General features: G+C 36.3%; 1 protein-coding gene across 5 annotated transcripts in view; it reads right to left on the bottom strand.

Moving 5' to 3' along the window:
• IMMP2L (inner mitochondrial membrane peptidase subunit 2) overlaps positions 1–19,936 on the bottom strand; it is a 904,501-nt gene that overhangs the window by 809,047 nt on the left and 75,518 nt on the right. For 4 of the 5 annotated variants that reach the window (XM_067746752.1, XM_067746751.1, XM_067746753.1 and 1 more), the window contains exon 4: positions 11,254–11,357. In XM_067746752.1, coding sequence (XP_067602853.1) covers positions 11,254–11,357 — 104 coding nt within the window. Of the gene's footprint in view, positions 1–8,512; positions 8,544–11,253; positions 11,358–19,936 lie in introns of those variants that run through there. The other variant, XM_067746755.1, reaches the window with a different exon arrangement.

A 19,936-nucleotide genomic window follows, 5' to 3' on the forward strand; every position in this document is an offset into this window, starting at 1 on the left:
AGAAAAAAAAAAGTATTCCTGTTCTTCTTGGAAAGAATATTTTCCTTAACTCCAAAACACTGATAAAGTTTGGGGGCTATCGCTTTAAGTCCTTTCCTTTTCTTATCAGTCACAGACACATTTCCCAAGAACTGCCACCCCCTCTCCAAAACAGTGCCTTTTTTTTTTTTGTAAAAGGGAAAAAAAAAAAAAAGTGGAAAGGTAGCTACTGACCTTAGATCAAATAAGGTGATATTTAAGTTTCATTTTGAGATTTCTTCCACATTTCCGGGACCTAAGCTATGAAACAGAATATGGGATCTAGGATCAGTTCTTTTCTAAGAACAAGTGCATAGTGTTGACTGGTGGGAAATGCATCTGAAGTTGACAAAAGAGATGGAGATAACCAGAACAAGATTAACCATTAGAGCCAAAAACTCAACTCCCAGAATAAACGACAAGAGATAAAGAAATAAGATTTCTATAGCTTTCTTATTTTGAATAATTTTAAACAGAAAGGAAAGGATTTTGTGCTCATCCTCTTGTAAAATACCTGCCAACTTTTAATTTTTTGATTTTCAATAATTTCAACCTTAATAAGCCCTATTCATCTGATCCCTTTGACTAAAAAAGCTCTGGTGTTCAAAGTCTCCTTATCTATTCTAAAATTTCTGTTTAATGTACCAACATGGTACATTCTCTTCTTTACAAAAATCAAATTTGACTCCAGCTTCAAAAGTATGGAACAATATTTTTTCAATATTCTGAGGGATTGATTCTTATGTCCAGCTCTCTAACAATTCCATCTGGATTCTAAAACTATTTTCATGCAATTTTTTAAATGGAAAAGACCTTAGAAATCAACTAGTCTATACCTCTTACTTTGCAGGTGCTAAGACTTGACCCTAAGCATAGTTAAGAAAACCTCTCCCAGGTCACTCAGCCAGTTAATAAGTGATAACAGCTGAAAGTAGTAAGATTTCCTGAAGCCTACTCCTATATTCTTGCACCAAGGAACTGGCAGGTAGAGGCTTACAAATTTGTTTTATGTAAAAGAAAATAATAACTTTTAATTAGTTAGGCAAGTAACTTAATAAAAGTGTTTTTCAAATGCTTAATAAGAATCTTCTGTAAAAGTTCATCTCCTTATACATTCTAACAGTAGTAGTATAACTGTTTGTATCTTTTCATTGCTTAACACAATTTTCTATTGCCACTCTAACAAATTAAAACAAACAAAGGGGTTTAAAATTAAAACAACAGCCATTTATAATCTCACCGTTCTCCAGGACTGAAGTCTGGCAGGTTCGGCTGGGTACTCTGCTTAGCGTCTCAGAAGGCCAAAATCAAGCTGCCGGCTGGTCTGGGCCCTTATCTAGAGACTAGGGGAGAGTTCATTTCCAGGATCATTAGGTTGTTGGCAAAATTCAATTCTGTGTGGGACTGAGGTCCTCATTTCTTTGCTGGCCTTTGGCTAAATGTCATTCTTAGTTTCTAGAGGCAGCTTGCTTTCCTCTGCTCACGGCCCCTGAATCTCCAAAGCCAGCAAAAGCACATCGAATCTTTTCTCTGGCTTTGGATCGTTCTGACTTGTTTCACGGCATCTTCCTAACTTCCTCCTCTGCCTCTGCTTTTAAGGACTCCTGAGATTACATTGGGCCCACCTGGATAACCCAGGCTAGCCTCCTCACTGACAACTGAAGGTCAACCTTAATTACAACCACAAAGTCCCTTTGTCAGTACAAGGTAACATATTCATGAGCACAATATCTCATCATATTCACTGTCCTGGGCATTACGGCATGGAATCTTGAGGACCAAAATTCTGCCTACTACACTTAGCACCTGTTTTACTAACATAACCTTAAAGATTTACATTTTTTTTAACAGATCCTATTGTTCAAACTTAACAACTCTAACAAAAATGTAAATTTTCACCCCTAACATTTACACGTCCATTTCCAGGAATGGCTCAGATTGGCCCTGCTTAGGTCCAATCACAGGGCCAGCTTCGTAGGGACATAACCAGTGCAATCACCCATGGGCCTAGACTCAGAAAAGCCCCACACTTGGGGCTTAATTAATGCTCTTCAGGTGCTATCTTGAAATTCTTAATACTTTATTTTGTAAGTAAAGTCCTATAGACAATGGAGCATGTACTGAGGGTTTGTTTGAAAAAGAGTATATTTCTCTTTCATTTTTGCAGAATAGTTCCAATAGGTACAAAATTCTAGGTTGGGATTTTTTTTTTCCTTTAGCACTTTAAAGATGTCATTCAGTTCTCTCCTGTATCCCCCCAATTGAAAAGTCGGCTATTATTTTTGCTTCTTTGAAGGTAATATCTTTTTTTTCCTTTTAAGAGGTTTCTCTTTTTTTTGGTTTTCAGTGGTTTGACTACCTACCCTGTGCCCTAATTGTGGTTTTTCACTGTATTTATCCTGATAGGATTTGTAGTACTTCTTGATTCTTTAGGTTGATATCTTTCATGAGTTCTACAAAATTCTTAGCCTTTATTTATTCAGGCTATTCCCCTCACCCATGGCCTAGATACTTTCTAACTGACCTATCAACCAGTTCACGATCCTCCCCACAGCTGTGTCTAATTTGCTGTTAAACTCATCTATTGAGTCCTTCACTTCAGTTATACTAGTTTTCATTTCTAGAATTCCTTTCAATTCTTTTTCTAGATTCTGATTCTCTAATGAAATCCATCTTTTCATCAATTTTTTAATATATTGATTATAATTATTTTATAGCCCATGTCTGATAATTCCAAAAGCTAGAACACTATGAGAATGTTTCTAACGATTGTTGTTTTATATTTTTTTAATCTTGGTCCTGGCTTGCGATAGGCATGGTTTATTTTTATAGAATGTCATGTACTGTGTTTAAAACTTACAGAGATTCTGCATGATGTCTCTTGTTTCTGGCAATGACAGAGAGTTAAAGTAAAGGAAGATCACCTTAAAATCAATTGAGTTTATCAGAGGCTGCATTTCAATTTTTGTAACTTAATAGTCTATTTCTAGTTCTCTGTAACTCCTAGGATGTAGCCCTTCAGGGGTCCCAATTAAAAGTTTAGAGTGTTTTACCAGGGTCCTGCATCTTCCTCCCTGAATTCTAGTTTGTGACCTCTTAGCAATGTGAAACTGCCAAAAATTACACCCAGCATCCCCCATCTTAGCTGCCGCTGCTTGGCTTCTCAGCCTCACAGCCCGTACTGTTATTAAGTGACAAATAACCCAAGGTGAAAAGTGGCACTGAATACAGGGATCACCTCAGTGTGTTTCTCTTCACTCTGGGATCTTTGCCCTTTGGTAGTACTACAATGCCTGTAGATACTCTTTTTAATACAGCTTTCTCATTTTTTCAGTATGGGCCTTAGCTTGAAATAAACTAATCTATCGTACCTGAAAGTGGAGATCAGATGTTGGTGATCTTAATGGCCTCGCTTTATGTATGCATCCATATCTTACTGGTTCCAAAAGTATTAAACACAGGTTGACATACCTATGGGATAGTTTACTTTTCTGTGTTTTATCTTCTGCTTGAAAGCTAAACCATTTACTTCTTAAATTTTTCAATTATTTCTCTGTTAGAATTATTATTTCAACTTATATTCAAATGTTTCTCCTTAATAGTTCAACCTGACTCCTTATGTATAACATAAAAGGTGTATTTGGGAGCATTTGGGAGCACCTTCATTGTAAATGCTGTCTTGCACTTTTTTTTTAAATAGGGTAATAGTGTTCACAGAGACTGGATTTTTTTTCACAATAAGTTACGTAAGTACCCACTATTTCAAAGAATGCTGCATGTATAACTTTGTTCTTTGACAACTTCTAGTCATCTCTCAAAGCATATAAGATTTATGAAATGGGTTGAGCAGAAGCTATGGATATCTCCTATAGTTACATTGCCATAAAATCTCAGTAATTCAAAATTGAAATTTATGATCACTGAAACATTTCTATGCTATAATTTGAGCCTGAACTAAGAAAATGTTTTATTGTATAATTAAATGTATAAAAATTGTGAAGGCAGTTTATCCTACTCAAGAAAGGAAATTGCTTTTAAGGACTACCTTAAGGGCACCAACTTTCTGTATGCCTCTGAAGAGTATTTATAAAATCAGTTTAATCTATATCAGACAATAGCAACAATACTTACACTATCTCATTTTTTAAGTATTATTTGTAAATATACTTTGTAACGAATGCAAATTATTATGTGTAATTGAAAGTGCCAAAAACTAAATCTCTCATCAAAACAAATTGCAGCCCAGGATTTCACTCTCCAGCACTTTTACTATCAATTAAAGACAAAAAACAAAAACCTAGGCACTTCTTCCTACCTATAGAACCTTTCTTTGAAAGTCATGTTATTTCTAAATTTGTGCTCCTGAAATGTACGATATTAACTACAAACAAACAAAAAAAAAATTTGGCTCTAAACCAAAAAAAAACTAGGAATAAGTATAGATAGACTAGTATCACACTACTAATCACAATTATGTTCTCCCAGCTCAACAGATTAACTGGCTTTTAATACAATTATAGGTCATTATTCATTATTATCATTGCCCTGGGCATTTGTTTCAAAACGTGAATTTCGTATTTTAGCAGACTGCAATTAATTTCCCTTGGTGGGTCAAGGGACCTTTAAAGATTTATAAGCGCTCAAGACACAAAGGAACTAGCACCTTTCCCCCGCCCCCAAGGGCTCTATTCTATGTCATCTATTTCCCTGGCTCAATTCTTCATAACTCTTTGCTCATATTTACTACTACAGACGTAGCCATCACAGTCAGAAAATGGCAATTAGTCTACCATGTTGCAAACCAGCTGTCAAAACTGTATGCAGACTGTATGTTCGTAATAAAGTATTATTGCTATTAATAAAGAGACATTTCAGGAACCACTGTATCAGAAATTTCATTACAGAAATGGGGATAATATGATAGATGCAGAGATACAAGGGTCTGCATGACTTCTTTGCTAAGAATGAGTAAGTATCCTCAACCAAACCATCACCACAGTATACAGAGGCTTTATAGTTTGACAGTAAAGAACACTGGATTTGATGGGAAGCCCTTCAAACCTTCACTCTTCCATTTACCAGCCAGCTGTACGTTCACAAGCAAGTTAGTTTACCTCTCTGTACCTCAATGTTCTCATCTATAAAATAGGAATAACAACAGTACCTACTTTACTGGGGTTTATTTTAATGAGGATTAAATAAAAATGAATGTAGAACTAAGCCCAGTGACTGGAAAATGATAAAGTCAGTAACTATTAAAAACTGTTGTGAGGCACATGAAAAGATGCTCAACATCACTGATTATTAGAGAAATGCAAATCAAAACTACAATGAGGTATCACCTCATACCAATCAAAATGGCTATCAACAAAAAGTCTACAAACAATAAATGCTGGAGAGGGTGTGGAGAAAAGGGAACCCTCCTACACTGTGGGTGGGAATGTAAATTGGTGCAGCCACTGTGGAGAACAGTATGGAGGCTCCTTAAAAAACTCAAAATAGAACTACCATATGATTCAACAATCCCACTCCTGGGCATATATCCGGAAAAGACAAAAACTCTAATTCAAAAAGATACATGCACCCCAATGTTCATAGCAGCACTATTTACAATAGCCAAGACATGGAAGCAATCCAAATGGCCATCAAGAGACAACTGGTGAGATATACGTAAGAAGATGTGAGTAGAAAGATACACACACACACACACACACACACACACACACAAACATACACATACACACAATGGAATATTACTCAGCCATAAAAAAAGAATGAAATATTGCCATTTGCAGCAACATGGATGGACCTAGAAAATATCATACTGAGTGAAGTTGTCAGAGAAAGACAAATATTATATGATATCACTTACATGTGGAATCTAAAAAATAATACAAATGAATATATGCAAAACAGAAACAGATTCACAGACATAGAAAACAAACTTATGGTTACTAAAGGGGAAAAGGAGGTGGAAAGGAATAAATTAGGAGTATGGGATTAATAGATACAAACTGTATACATAAAATAGGTAAGCAACAAGGATTTACTATATAGCACAGGGAACAATATTCAGTATCTTGTAATAACCTGTAGTGGAAAATAACCTGAATCACTGTGCTGTGTACCTGAAACTAACACAATATTGTAAATCAACTATACTCCAGTAAAGAATAAATAAATAAATGATTTTTTTAAAATAAAGGGACTTCAGTGCTACAAGAAAAAAAATATTGTGGTTACTTTTTTTTCTCTTTGTAGATTGCATGTCTTTTTCCCTTTCCCTTTGAACTTGATCATCCCAACACTCTCACCAACACAGTGTTTTCCTGTCTTTGGGAGTCTGCTTTGCTTCATAGGAGATACATCAGTATTTTTCCACCTCAGACTTTAGGATCTCATCTTAGTTCACCTTAGAAACACTCCAGGAAAGCAGCAGTGTACAATGGAAAAAGGTTTAGACACAGAATTTGTCCAACTGAAACGTAATGTGTATCACATAGGTAATTTCAAATTTTCTACAAGCCACATTAGAAAAGGAAAAAGAAACAGGTGAAATTGACTATAATAATATATTTTATTTCACTGAATATATCCAAAATATTAACATTTTAACAAGCGGCAGTAGCCACACTTCAAGTGCTCAATAGCCACATATGCCTACTATATCAGGCAATAGAGATTTAGAGTCAAATGGACCTGGATTCAAATTCTAGCTCTGCCAATTACTTGCCATTTACCTGCCAAATCTCAGTTTCATCACAGTAAAAATAACTATGTCCACAAGATTTAGTGTATACAGAAGTAGCAATATAATGTTGTACATATGAAACATATAATGTTATAAACCAGTTACCTAAATAAACAATAAATTAAAAAGTAAATATGTCTACCACCCACAAAAATAAAATAATAACTATCTCCAGATACTGTTATGAGAATTAAAATGGCATACACAAAGCACTTAATGCAAGGCCTGACATACAGGGGTGCTCATTAAATGAGAATTCCCTCACCCTAACCTTCTACTCTAAAACTGAATGCTGGCTCAATATAGAATATTCTGTGCCCTAGCCTTATTTCCTTCCCTTCTACCCCTACTACAAACTATAGCCTTTTCCCCCACCTTCACAGCTCTACCTCCTGGCTTCCTATCATCTATAAACTTCACTGTGTGGACTTTTAGAAGCCATGGAACCTCTTAGTCATGACCTAAGTATGTGGTCCTAAGAAATGAAGAGAGCTGTGCCTGAAAACTTCCTTCTCCTCTGACCCTGTCTCATCCATCTCCCCAGCAGTTGCCACTGCTGCAGCTTCCCCGGCAACTGCCATCAACAGCAATGCTTCGTCACCAGAGACAGACTGACCCTCCAACACTGAAAAGGATCATTCTACAAAACAACTGGCCAGACCCTCCAAAAGTGTCAAGGTCAAAAAAGATAGAGTGACCAAGGAACTGTCACAGATTAAAAGAGACTAGAGAGACACGAAAAATAAAAATGAAATATAGGATTCTGGGTAGGATCTTGGTATAGAAAGAGGACATTAGTGGGAAAACCAGTGAAATTCAAACAAGGTCTGTAGAGTAGTTAATAGTATTATATCAATGTCAATTTCCTGGTCTCCATAATTGTCCTGTGGTTGTGCATAATGTTAAAATTGGGGGGATATAAGATGAGTAAGGTCTGAGGAGCTAATGTATAACATGGTGATGATAGTTAATAACACTGTATTATATAATGAACTTGGCTAAGAGAGTAAATGTTCTCACCGTAAATAGGTGATGGACGTGTTAATTAACTTGATGGAGGGAATTCTTTCACAATGTATACATATATCAATTCATCCCAGTGTACACTTTAAATATATTACAATTTTGTCAATTTTACCTTAATAAAACAGGAAAAAAAATTAGGGGTATATGGGAACTCTCTATACTATTTTTACAACCTTTCTTTAAGTCATTTCAAAGTGAAAAGTTAAAACACTTTTAAATGTGATTATCTGAAACTTTATTATGAAGGAACCTCTGTCCCAATGGATGGTAATTGATATATCATTATAAAATAGTGCTACTTATGCTAAGTCTATGGCAGTAAGGCCATCACACAGGTTAATGAAAAGTCGATTCCAAGGTATAGAAAATCCACCTTAATCACCACTATTAGTTTGCAAATCCACTAAGAGAGTATGATGTCACCTACTTACACTCTAACACTGAGGACTTGATGACAGCAAATAATGTTTTGTGCGACCAGTAACGTTATCAAACAAATACACCGTTTGATTTAACATTACTGAATAATGTGCTTAAACAGTAGCCCCACTGCTACCAACAGAAAGAAAGTGACAGGAAAAGGAAGAGATGCAAAGAAGCGTATTCCAATATGCACACTTCCCCCACCCAGACCTTCCTTGGTTTAGGAAACGGGCCTTGGTCAATAAGCTCTGAATGAAATTTCTTACAATAGAAGTCTCCTCTGCTACATCCTGTGTTCCTGTAACATGAATTAGCTCATAGGCAACTGGTGAGAAAGAATGGAGAAAGAATTTTCAGTACAAAGCAGAAGCTGCACTGGTTCACATCTGATTTTCTTCCCAGATCATTAATGTTTTGCCTCATTAATAATTAACAGCTGAAGGCTAAGTACACTAAAGGCAGCAAAGTAAGAAGGAATCAGTATTATACATTCAACCTTTCTCCTAGAAGTGCTTAAAGCAAGGTTAACCGGGATCTTTGTTTTCATTAAAAAATAAAGTTATAAATAAATAAATAAAACAAAGTAACACAAAACAATGAGCTGAGCATACATCTCTGGGATCAGTACATTTCGTACAAAGCTTGCAATCTTTCCTCTACTTGCAACTTCTGATAATAATGCCCCTGGCCCTTGTAAATATAGATAGCCTCAACCCTTCCTTATATAGTCTTCCATCAAGCTACCTTCACCTTTTTTAAGTAAAATTCGACATTTACTGCAGTGTTTATTTACTAGAAAGTTCATGTGTCTTTTAAATGGTGCTATTGGAATTGTTGTTATTTTCATTAGTGCTCTGGTTACAAACATGCATAAGCCCTAGTAACTTAAGTATGAATTTACGAACTACGTTTTCCAGAAATGCATATATAATATTATCATAGAAATGCTGCATTTCCACATACTCTAAATACATAAAATGCTGTCCGAGGATAATTTAAAATATAAACTGTCAAACTACCTTGTTTCCAAAGATTACTTATATATCAATAAAATGTGTTATTAATACCAATATTATATTTATCATATTTTATATTTAGCCATAAATTCAAAATTTAGTCATGCATTTCCGTATTAGTCACACATTTCTTACATAGATAGGATATTCTAATGTAAGGACATGTGTCTAGAAAGCATTTTTGTTCTAAAACTAAAAAGATACTTTAAACAGTGTCTTTTACTATATTACATCATGCTAAAGAAGATTTTAGTATAAGACTTTTGGTTCATAAAAAGAAAGCAACAATTACTGCTTAATGATTATTTGTTATTAAATAACATGATACCAATCACTAAGCATTCATATATGTAAATAGTTCCTGCTAGCAACAAGCATTATGAAAGAAAATTTGTGTTATTTGTACATGACAGAGATATAGCACAATTAACTCATTAAAAATACAGTTCAACCGAAGTAGCTACAATTCAGTATATCAACCTTAATTTGAATACACTATTTCTGAAATTAATTTATATAATAAACATCAATTACTTTAATATTTACATAAATGAATAGTGTTCTCTTTTTTACATAGTCTATGATATGCTAGGGTACTGTTATGGACCCACGCAACCCTGAATTTTAAGCAGCCTTTTTTTTTTTCCCAACTACCTATTCAAATTCACTTGGTTAGAGATAGTCAGTATGTTTCTCAGAGAAAAAAGTTACTGCACGATTGTCTGCTTATAGTGTGACCTCTTTCACTTGGGTGGGTATCCTCTCCACCACTAAGCGAGGATGTAACCTTGTCAAACCAAAGGCAAAAGAATAATGAGTGCACGACAGGCTAACCCAGCATGGAAAGGTTGTTAAGGAGGTTGCAGAAACAGTTCCCTGAATGACAAAATAAAAGTATACTCCAAAGAGTAGGTTAATATTAAAGAAAGCACTCAAGAACATGAGAAGCATTTAATTCCCATCCTCGGATGGCTGCCATACAAAACTTCAAATTTATTTCATTAGTTACTTACCAGATTTACTTAATATGTTTTCAAATCTTGGTAGAACAGGTTTGACTGAGACACATTTAGAAAATATCTACTTCCACAAAGTACTAGCCAAAGGTAAGTATGAACCAGTAGATAACGTTTTGCTTTTACCAATTATAAATTATCACCCAACAAAAAACAATCATTCCAATTCAAGAATCAGAACTATAAGTTGGAAGTCTTCATCAAACAGGATTTTTACTATCACTAAACAAGTAACAGTAATTGCTACATTACTAAGCACTAACTGGCATAACAGGGAATCATATTAAAACATTTTTATAAGTAGCTGAAACCAGAAGAAATTAGGCAAGTTCTGTTGCAGTCTTCTCAATGTAAATTTACTTTTAAAATAAACAAACAAATCTCAAGCATGTACTAGGACTATCATTGTGTCAGTTATGTACATTTTGACATTCCTTTTCTACACTATGAAATTTTTGTTCTGGACCAGTCTTAATACTTTAACAGAGAAACAGTGCCACCTTTTGGTCCCATACAAAAGCCTCCAGTCTACTAGTCTTCCAAACTTCCTTTTTTCAGTTAAATTACCGATATATATAAATGCCACTGAATTTCATGTCACAATTATCATCGTCTAGAAATATTTTGTAGCTACACAAGCTAATAAACCATGAGAGTAACTTAACAGTTGCTTCCAAAATGTGGAATTTCAAAATTACCCAAATACCAAGTTCATGTACTCTAGCTCATCAATATAATAATTTCTAATCAACATTTCATTAAACACGTTCTACCAAATCCAGGTATGTCAGTCAACTGATATATTTTAAGTATAAAAGAAAAATCCTTTCTTATAGCACTGTTACATTTCAAAATTGATTTTGAAAAATGCATTATATCAATATTTTAAATGGACCTATTAATTTAATAATTGACAATATGGTATAAACAGTGAATTACTAGTTAAATCAGATAATTATAAATAATCTTATATATGAATATAGTATGTTTCTGATTTACTTACACTAATGACACAATGTCACCACGTTGTACTTCAAAATTCCTCACTTTCCAGTGGTTCAAAAGCACCACATCAGATGACTGGCTCCCCCCAGGATTCAAAGAAGGCTAAAAAATAAGATGAAAGAGACACATCTATCATTTGTATTTTTCATTCTTCATGGTTCCTTGCACTTCATAGCTGTAGTGCTGTGCAATAAAACATTTCTAATATGGTAGCTTTCAACAAATTGCTCTTCTAAAATAACTGCAAATGATGAGTTTTCAAAAAGGCTCATTGGGATTCTTCACAGAGAACCAGAAAAAAAAAATACATTACCAATACTTATTTGAAAGGAAAACGTGCTAGATATTCAAATCTTTACTAAACTCCAACAAAGAGCATGGAAACCTGTAAGAAGAATTAAAAGGAAAAAGTGAATCAAACCTCCCAACAAAATATTCGGATAGGATCTAATTCCACAGTAAGTACACATTATCATTCCATCTGGAGAAAAGAAGAAATAATCTCAAATCAACCAGGAAAACACCCACATGAAGAAGTAAAGGGACCAGAAGAAACGAGTGATGGGATAATCTTGGAAAATATGGGAATTTGCCTATTTGACCTCTCTTTTCTCCAGAGAGCATGCAACAAGGGTCCTGGCTCCAGTTTAAGCCTAATAAGTAACCTTCACCTTAGGATTCAGACAAGTCTAGATGTGCCTAAGGATTGATGGGGCAAAAACTGAGAAACATTTCGTGTAAGAATTCATCTGAAGGTCAGGAATCATCTAGGCATAAAAAACTGACTGAGGAGCCATAAAGCCAACATACCTGTCACCTGGACAGGGGTGCAGAAAAAGCCAATGGATATCAAGTCTGAAACCTGAGGGTGGACAAAAGAATGAGAAAAAGTAGGAAAGCTTTATCACCATTGACCCTCCAGGGTCTCTGAGAACGTCATAGGGGAAACAGCAATTTCTGCGGTGGTAGGAAAGGTACCAAACCACAGCTGAGGCGCTCCACCTTCACAGATGGTGGCCGCAAGAGGAGACACAGCCACAGCAACCAGGGCAGGAGCGAGGAAAACAGTGCATGCCAGACAACAGCCCATCCCTGGAGCAGTAGTGACATACTCTTTTTTAAAGATTCCTGGTATTACTTGTAGGTTCTACAAAGCAGATGTGGGCAAAGCTGTGGAAATTTTGCATGGGGGCTATTATCATGATCTTATTTTTGACTCCCCAGATTTTTTGTGGCCAAAAAATACTGGTTATCCTTGGGGGTCTCAAACCCTTCTACAGCTTCTGCAACTCCTTTATGTGATAATGCCTAAATATCTCTAACTTTAGTTTTGAATTCCCTGCTAATCATCACTTGACTATCTGACATAAAATTCAACATGATTAAATGGAATTTGTCATCATTTCCTACCAAAACAATTTTCTTCCTTATTTTCTTACATCCTTATTTACCATTTTCCCAGTCAACCAACTTAAAATCTTAATTATCTTTTTACTTCATATCCAACCAGTCACCAAGCTAAAGGGATTTTCTTTTCATAATATCTTTCACTTATGGCCCATCTTGTCTCCTCTCTACCATCATATTTCAAGCACCAGTCATCATACAACTTCATGCACCTATACTAGTCAGTCTCTCACCTCCAACTCAAAAGTGCATGATTCTATTTCTTTATAACTATAATATCTTAAGTTACTTAACTTTATTATACTCCAATTTCCTTACTAGTAAAATGGTGATATTTAGTAACTATTCTCTAATTAATAATTAAATAATAATAATAGCCAATATTTGCCGAGTACTTACCACGTGCAAGACATCGTTCTAAGGGCTTTACAAATATTAACTTATTCGGTGAGATCATGCATTTAAAGTGCTTAGAATAGTTCTTAGCCCATAGTTAAGCTCTCAATAACTTCTATTATTGATATTACTAAATCACAACTTTAATTAGAGGTGGTTTTGTACCCTTTCCCCAGGTTCCTCCTCTGGCTCTATCCCTAATAAGGAACAGAGCTGATATGGCAGGATAAATCCAAGGGGCTTTGTTGGGCCATGGTGCTAGGGTATGGAGCTTTTGCCATCACACAGTAGGGTTAAGCTGAAAGTCACGCTTCCATAGGGGTTTATTCTTTCTCACCCATATTTCCCATTCATATTCTCTATTTCTTCCTCTCCCTCTCTGTCTTTGAGTTCTGTATCTTGCAAGTCCTTTCCCCTTATTTCTTTGTATTTCTCTTCCTACATAATTGCTGTGGCAAAGGCGGCCTGGGGGAGACCACCTGCACATAAAGAGAAAATCTCCTTTCTACTGCACTTGCTCTGGGTCCATTTCTTTTCCTTGCCATCAGAGTAGTGAAGAACAAAAGTTATTTAATTATTTCCAACTGCTCTTCCTTAGTGTCTTTTATTGTTTTTCAAAAGTTTGTGATTACAACTCTTAATAAGAAAGACATTTTACACTTTACCCAATACACACATGCACGAATACACACATCTGAACAAAATGCCACAAAATAATAATTACCTTTACTTCATACACCCTGATATTTTCTTTGTCTCTTAATCCATATTTTTAAAATTCTGTCTATAGCCAACCATATTAATTTCCCATCCACTATTATTGATTTGCAACCTACAAATCAGTTGTAGCCCACAGTGCTAACATCATAGCTTTAGATGATTCTTCTTTAACCATTATCCCATGAAAGCTGCTTTCTTCTGGAATTCTACCATCAGTTCTTTCATCTCTGCTTTATATTATTTCCTTAGAAAAGATCATCAATATTCTCAGTTGCAAATACCACCCATATACCTATGACTGTTAAAAGTGAAGTCCCAAATCACTTCCTCCTCTATACTCAATACATAGCACTGCATACTACAACACTTCGCATACTGTGATGTCAGTTTTATTAACCTGTCTCCACATCTAAACAGGAAGCACTTTATCCATTATTGTGACCCCTAGTTAAATTTATACCCTACCCCCCAACTGCATTTCTGAAATTCTAGAACATAATTCTAACTGGTTGCTGGGCATCAAATTTGATCAAGCCATTCCCCTACTTAAAATCCTTCACTAGCTTCCTGACACTACCAACATGACTGTCTTCAACATAAAAATCAAGAGACATATGATCTGCAGGACCCTACCAATCCCCACTTACATAGTTCCTACAAGTTAACACTAAACCACAAGCAGTGCTCCCTATACACAGGTTAGTTCCTCACACTCCCAAGGCATCATCTAAGCAAAATTCCTGCCTGAAATGTTTCCCCCTCTTTCCCTCTTCCCACAATCTGTTTAACTCATACTTCAAAACAACACTTAAGGGCCCCGCCCCGTCGCCACGTTGTTCCCTCGGTGCTGGACGGGAGCAACTGCAGTTGGACCCGGGCAGTGCCGCCGACGCCTCCTGCGCGCCGGGTCCTCGACCTTCTCTCTTTCCTCTCTGCACCCGGACAGGCTGGCCCGGATCTCCCGGGCTTCCTCCGTGTGGCCGCGAGAAACTCCCTGCACTCCTATAATGACCCTGGCACAGTGGTGAACGGCTTTTCCTGCGGTCCGTGCCCAAGTGGATCTTTCCCGACAGCCCTAGGGATAATGATGATATCTGAACTGAACAATTAAGGGTTCTGAAATCAGAGATGTTGAGATTAAAAATGGCAGGAAAATCACTGCTTTTTAAAGTAATTCTCCTTGGAGATGGTGGAGTTGGGAAGAGTTCTCTAATGAACAGATATGTGTCTAATAAGTTGGATACCCAGCTCTTCTATACAATAGGTGTGGAATTTTTAAATAAAGATTTGGAGGTGGATGGACATTTTGTTTTTTGTTTTTTTTTTTTTTTTTGCAGTACACGGGCCTCTCACTGTTGTGGCCTCTCCCGTTGCGGACCACAGGCTCCGGACGCGCAGGCCCAGCGGCCACGGCTCACGGGCCCAGCCGCTCCGCAGCATATGGGATCTTCCCGGACCGGGGCACGAACCCGTGTCCCCTGCATCGGCAGGCGGACTCTCAACCACTGCGCCACCAGGGAAGCCCCCATAGTTTTGTTTTTGTTTTTGTTTTTTTTTTTGCATGGATGGACATTTTGTTACCATACAGATTTGGGACACGGCCGGTCAAGAGTGATTCAGAAGCCTGAGGACGCCATTTTACAGAAGTTCTGACTGTTGTCTGCATACTTTTAGCGTCGATGATTCTCAAAGCTTCCAGAACTTGAGAAACTGGAAGAAAAAATTCATATATTATGCGGATGTGACAAAGCCCGAAAGCTTTCCTTTTGTGATTTTGGGTAACAAGGTTGACATCAGCGAGCGGCAGGTGTCTGCAGAAGAAGCTCAAGCCTGGTGCAGGGACAACAGCGACCATCCTTACTTTGAAACAAGTGCAAAAGATGCCACGAATGTCACAGCGGCCTTTGAGGAAGCAGTTCGAAGAGTGCTTGCTACCGAGTATAGGTCAGATCACTTGATTCAGACAGACACAATTAGTCTGCACTGAAAGCCCAAGCCCAGCTCATCTTGCTGTTGAAGTTAGAGAGGTTGCCCGTGAGATCTAACCAGCTCATACACTTGCACAGATAAGCACAGGGTGGAGACGAGAATTAGTGTTTGCAGGGATGGATCATGTACTCATAAAATTAAACTAACCATATTACTGCCTTGTTAGTGGGCGGGAGAAGGGACACATCCACTCACAGGAGACTCTATTTACTCAGTAATGGCACCTTACATTTATAAGTTGTAATGGTTGTCTAATAATGTTTAATTTAAATATGTATGTTACAGAGCTAATAAATGAGATGACCAAGACTTTTATAATTAAAACAAAACACTTGAGTGTTCTAGAAGTTACTGTTTTTTCCCTGGGAAAATGGAGAACTACTTTTTCTATGTGTATATTTTTATATAATTAGCATTCTGTTCCTGGTTCAGGGAAAACATGTCCTAAAGCAATAATGTTATATATTAAAGATTAAAATCCAGAAAAAAAAAAAAAAAACTTGAATTCCATGAGGCAATCTCATAGGAATTCTTTCCTATCACTCCTTATCTCTCCTCCCCATTCCCATCTTCAGTCTCCATTAGGTGATCAAAACTCCCAAGTTCCCCATCAAAACCTGTGACTGCTGCTATCATAGCAGTTTTAAGCACATATTATAATTATTGGATTCTCTCTCTCCAAGAGTCCATAAGCATTTTGAGAATAGATTATTTCTTATGTCTGTGTTCTTGATACGTGGGCAAGTAAGGATGTTAATAAATTTTAGTGGAAAGAATTTTTTAAAAATCAATTAATGAAATTTCCAAAGACTCCCCAAATCAACATGCCCAAAACAGAGACCATATTCCATCCTAGCCCCAGAATATACTTCTATACTCTCCTCCTTAGTTAACAGTATCACCACTCACCTTATCCCCCATACTAGAAAACTACTGAGTCCTTCTCAACTTCTCTCTCCGAGTCACCTATCACCAGACTTTCCCTCTTCCCAGAATGCCTTTTCCCTACTTGGAAAAATTCTGTTTATCTTTCAAAGCCCAGCTCAGATGATGGTGACTTCTCTGTGAAGCCTTAAAACAAAACACAACAAAACTTGAAGTTCCCTTGCAGAAATTAGGAAATTACATCCTGGTGCTCCATGGTTAGGGACCGAATAATCCCTATAGACTCAAATCTTGACACTTGCATTCATCTTTCCCTTACAGAATGAATCATCTACCAACTTTTCTAATGTTAATTGTTAGAACCAAAAGGTAATGCATTGTAAACAAAAGATTTATGTAGGGGAAAAAAAACCCAGAAGGAAGCACGTCTAATTTCAAGAAGTAAAATATTAGAATCATTAGTCAACACCTGGAAGACCTTGTTTGATTTTTACAAAGGAAACAATAGTTTTCTTTTACCTTTCCTCTCCTCCACAAGGCTAAATTAATCATTCCCCCACCTGTGCTCCCTTAGCAATTTAGGTAAACTTCAGGGATAGCTCTTAAAACCTTATTACAGGTATCAGCCTATACATATGACTCTTTCACTGTAAGTTTCTCAGTTGCAGGAACCATACTTTATTCATTTTTGTATCCCCAATCCCAGAACAGTGGCTGGAAAATAGTATTTCTATGCTTTGAAGTTTAAAAGATTAAAGGTGTTTGAAAGCATATTTAACTAAGATGTTTCCCAAGCAATGTACGTTATCTAAACAATGTATACATCTCTTGGACTTCCCTGGTGGCACAGTGGTTAAGAATCTGCCTGCCAATGCAGAGAACACGGGTTCGAGCCCTGGTCTGAGAAGATCCCACATGCCTCAGAGCAACTAAGCCCGTGCGCCACAACTACTGAGCCTGCGCTCTGGAGTCCGTGCTCTGCAACAAAGAAGCCACTGCAATGAGAAGCCCGCACACCACAATGAAGAGTAGCCCCTGCTCGCCGCAACTAGAGAAAGCCCACGTGCAGCAACAAAGACCCAACGCAGCCAAAAATTAATTAATTAATTTTTAAAAAATAAACAATGTATACATCTTCCAAGAAAATATACTCTGGATGAGTAAGTTCAGTGAGAAATTTTTTGTGTTGCATCAAGTAGGCAATTTAAGCATTAGGAATAAAGTTGGACAGTGCTTTATTAGTAGCCATAATAAGATAATGCTAATCAAAACAGAATAAAATTTTCTTTACAATTCATTTATAAGTGTAAATAACACTTATGAATATGAATAACACTTTTCATAAAGAGAAACTTTCTGTAATTGGGAAACTGTTCCTATAGCACTATAAAAACCATAGTTGTTTGTACTTCAATTAAAATTTTTTTAAAAAATAAGTACACTTTACTTCCTGAGTTTTCTAAAACAACTTTTCAGAAGAAAAATAATGCACTAACTTCAAAATGAAAATTTTATATAAGAAATGAAGAAAACTTCATTTGGATGATGCAATTTTAGAAAAATTAGTAAACCATGTTATTTCTTGGAAATTTTACAACTTGTTTTTCCCTGTGGAAGGGCAGTTTGCTTCAGACAGAGAAAGCAATCTTTTCAAACCAAAGGTATACACATGAAATCTAAATTAAAAGTCATAAACTTTGGAAACCCAATGTAACCAAAGAGTCCATATTTTCTTGTCATGTTGTTAATATTTTAAATCCTAGATTCCCAGAGATTACGTCAAAATTATAACCAACTGAAAATAACAATGTTTTCTGAAGTAAGAAACCTCAGAGAATATTTAATCTAGGAGTTTCTTTTTTTGTTTCAATTGAAGTATAGTTGATTTACAATGTTGTGTTAGTTTCTGGTATATGGCAAATTGGGTCAGTTATATATTTTTTTTAGAGTATTTTCCATATATATAAAACTGAATGTATTCTTACTGAATATAGTTCCCTGTGCTATACAGTAGGAGCTTATTGTTTATCTATTTTGCATGTAGTAGTTTGTATCTGCTAATCCCAAACTCCTAATTTATCCCTCCCCGCCCCTTCCCCTTTGGTAACCATAAGTTTGTTTTCTATGTCTGTGAGTCTGTTTCTGTTTTGTATATAAGTTCATTTGTATCATATTTTAGAGTCCACATACGTGATATTATATGATATTTGTCTTTCTCTTTCTGACTTACTTCACTTAGTATGATAATCTCTAGGTCCATCCATGTTGCTGCAAATGACATTATTTCATTCTTTTTTTATGACTAATATTTCTTTGTGTGTATGTGTGCGCACATGCACACGCACGTCTGTGTGTGTATATATATATATATATATATCTCACATCTTCTTTATCCATTCATCTGTTGATGGACATTTACGTTGCTTCCATGTCTTGGCTATTGTAAATAGTGCTACTATAAACATTGGGGTGCATGTATCTTTTCGAATTAGAGTTTTCTCCAAATATCTGCCCAGCAGTGGGAGTGCTGGATCACACAGCAACTCAGCAACTCTATTTTTAATCTTTTAAGGAACCTCCATACTGTTTTCCATGGTGGCTGCACCAATTTACGTTCCCACCAACAAGGTAGGAGGGTTCCCTTTCCTCCACAACCTGTCCAATCTAGGAGTTTCTACCTGTATCTCAAAATGTGTGACTGTGTCAGATGTTCCTGCTTGCAGTCAAAGAGATTTCCAGCAGCAAGGGGGAAAACACTGCTAGTCATTGGGATTACCCATAAAGAAGAAAATAAACCCAAAAGCAGCTCTGCCCTTCTTTACTTCAGTGATTTACATTCTCACACAATCAATTCCTTAGCTTCTACTGTGGAGCACTAGGATTAAAAATCAAACAGCTTAGATAAGTCTTTTGGACTTGTACACACTGTTGTATTTAAAACAGATAACCAACAAGGACCTACTATATAGCACAGGGAACGCTGCACAATGTTCTGTAACAACCTAAATGGGAAAAGAATTTGAAAAAAATAGACACATGTTTATGTATAACTGAAAAAAAGAAAGAAAAGAAAAAAAAAATCAAACAACTTAGATAAGTCTTTTGGATAGCCCTTGCTCTAAAGACAGAAAACTATGTTCAAAACTGGGCTCCACTTGCTTACTAGCCAGATTACCTGAAACAAACTATTTAACGTTTCTAAACCTGATTTCCACATCTATAAAGTGGGGAATTGCAGTACCACCCACCTCATAGGGTTCTCATATGAGAATTAAATCAGAGGA

The sequence above is a fragment of the Pseudorca crassidens genome, chromosome 8 (genome assembly GCF_039906515.1).
Source record: "Pseudorca crassidens isolate mPseCra1 chromosome 8, mPseCra1.hap1, whole genome shotgun sequence".
Classification (NCBI taxonomy): Eukaryota; Metazoa; Chordata; class Mammalia; order Artiodactyla; family Delphinidae; genus Pseudorca; species Pseudorca crassidens.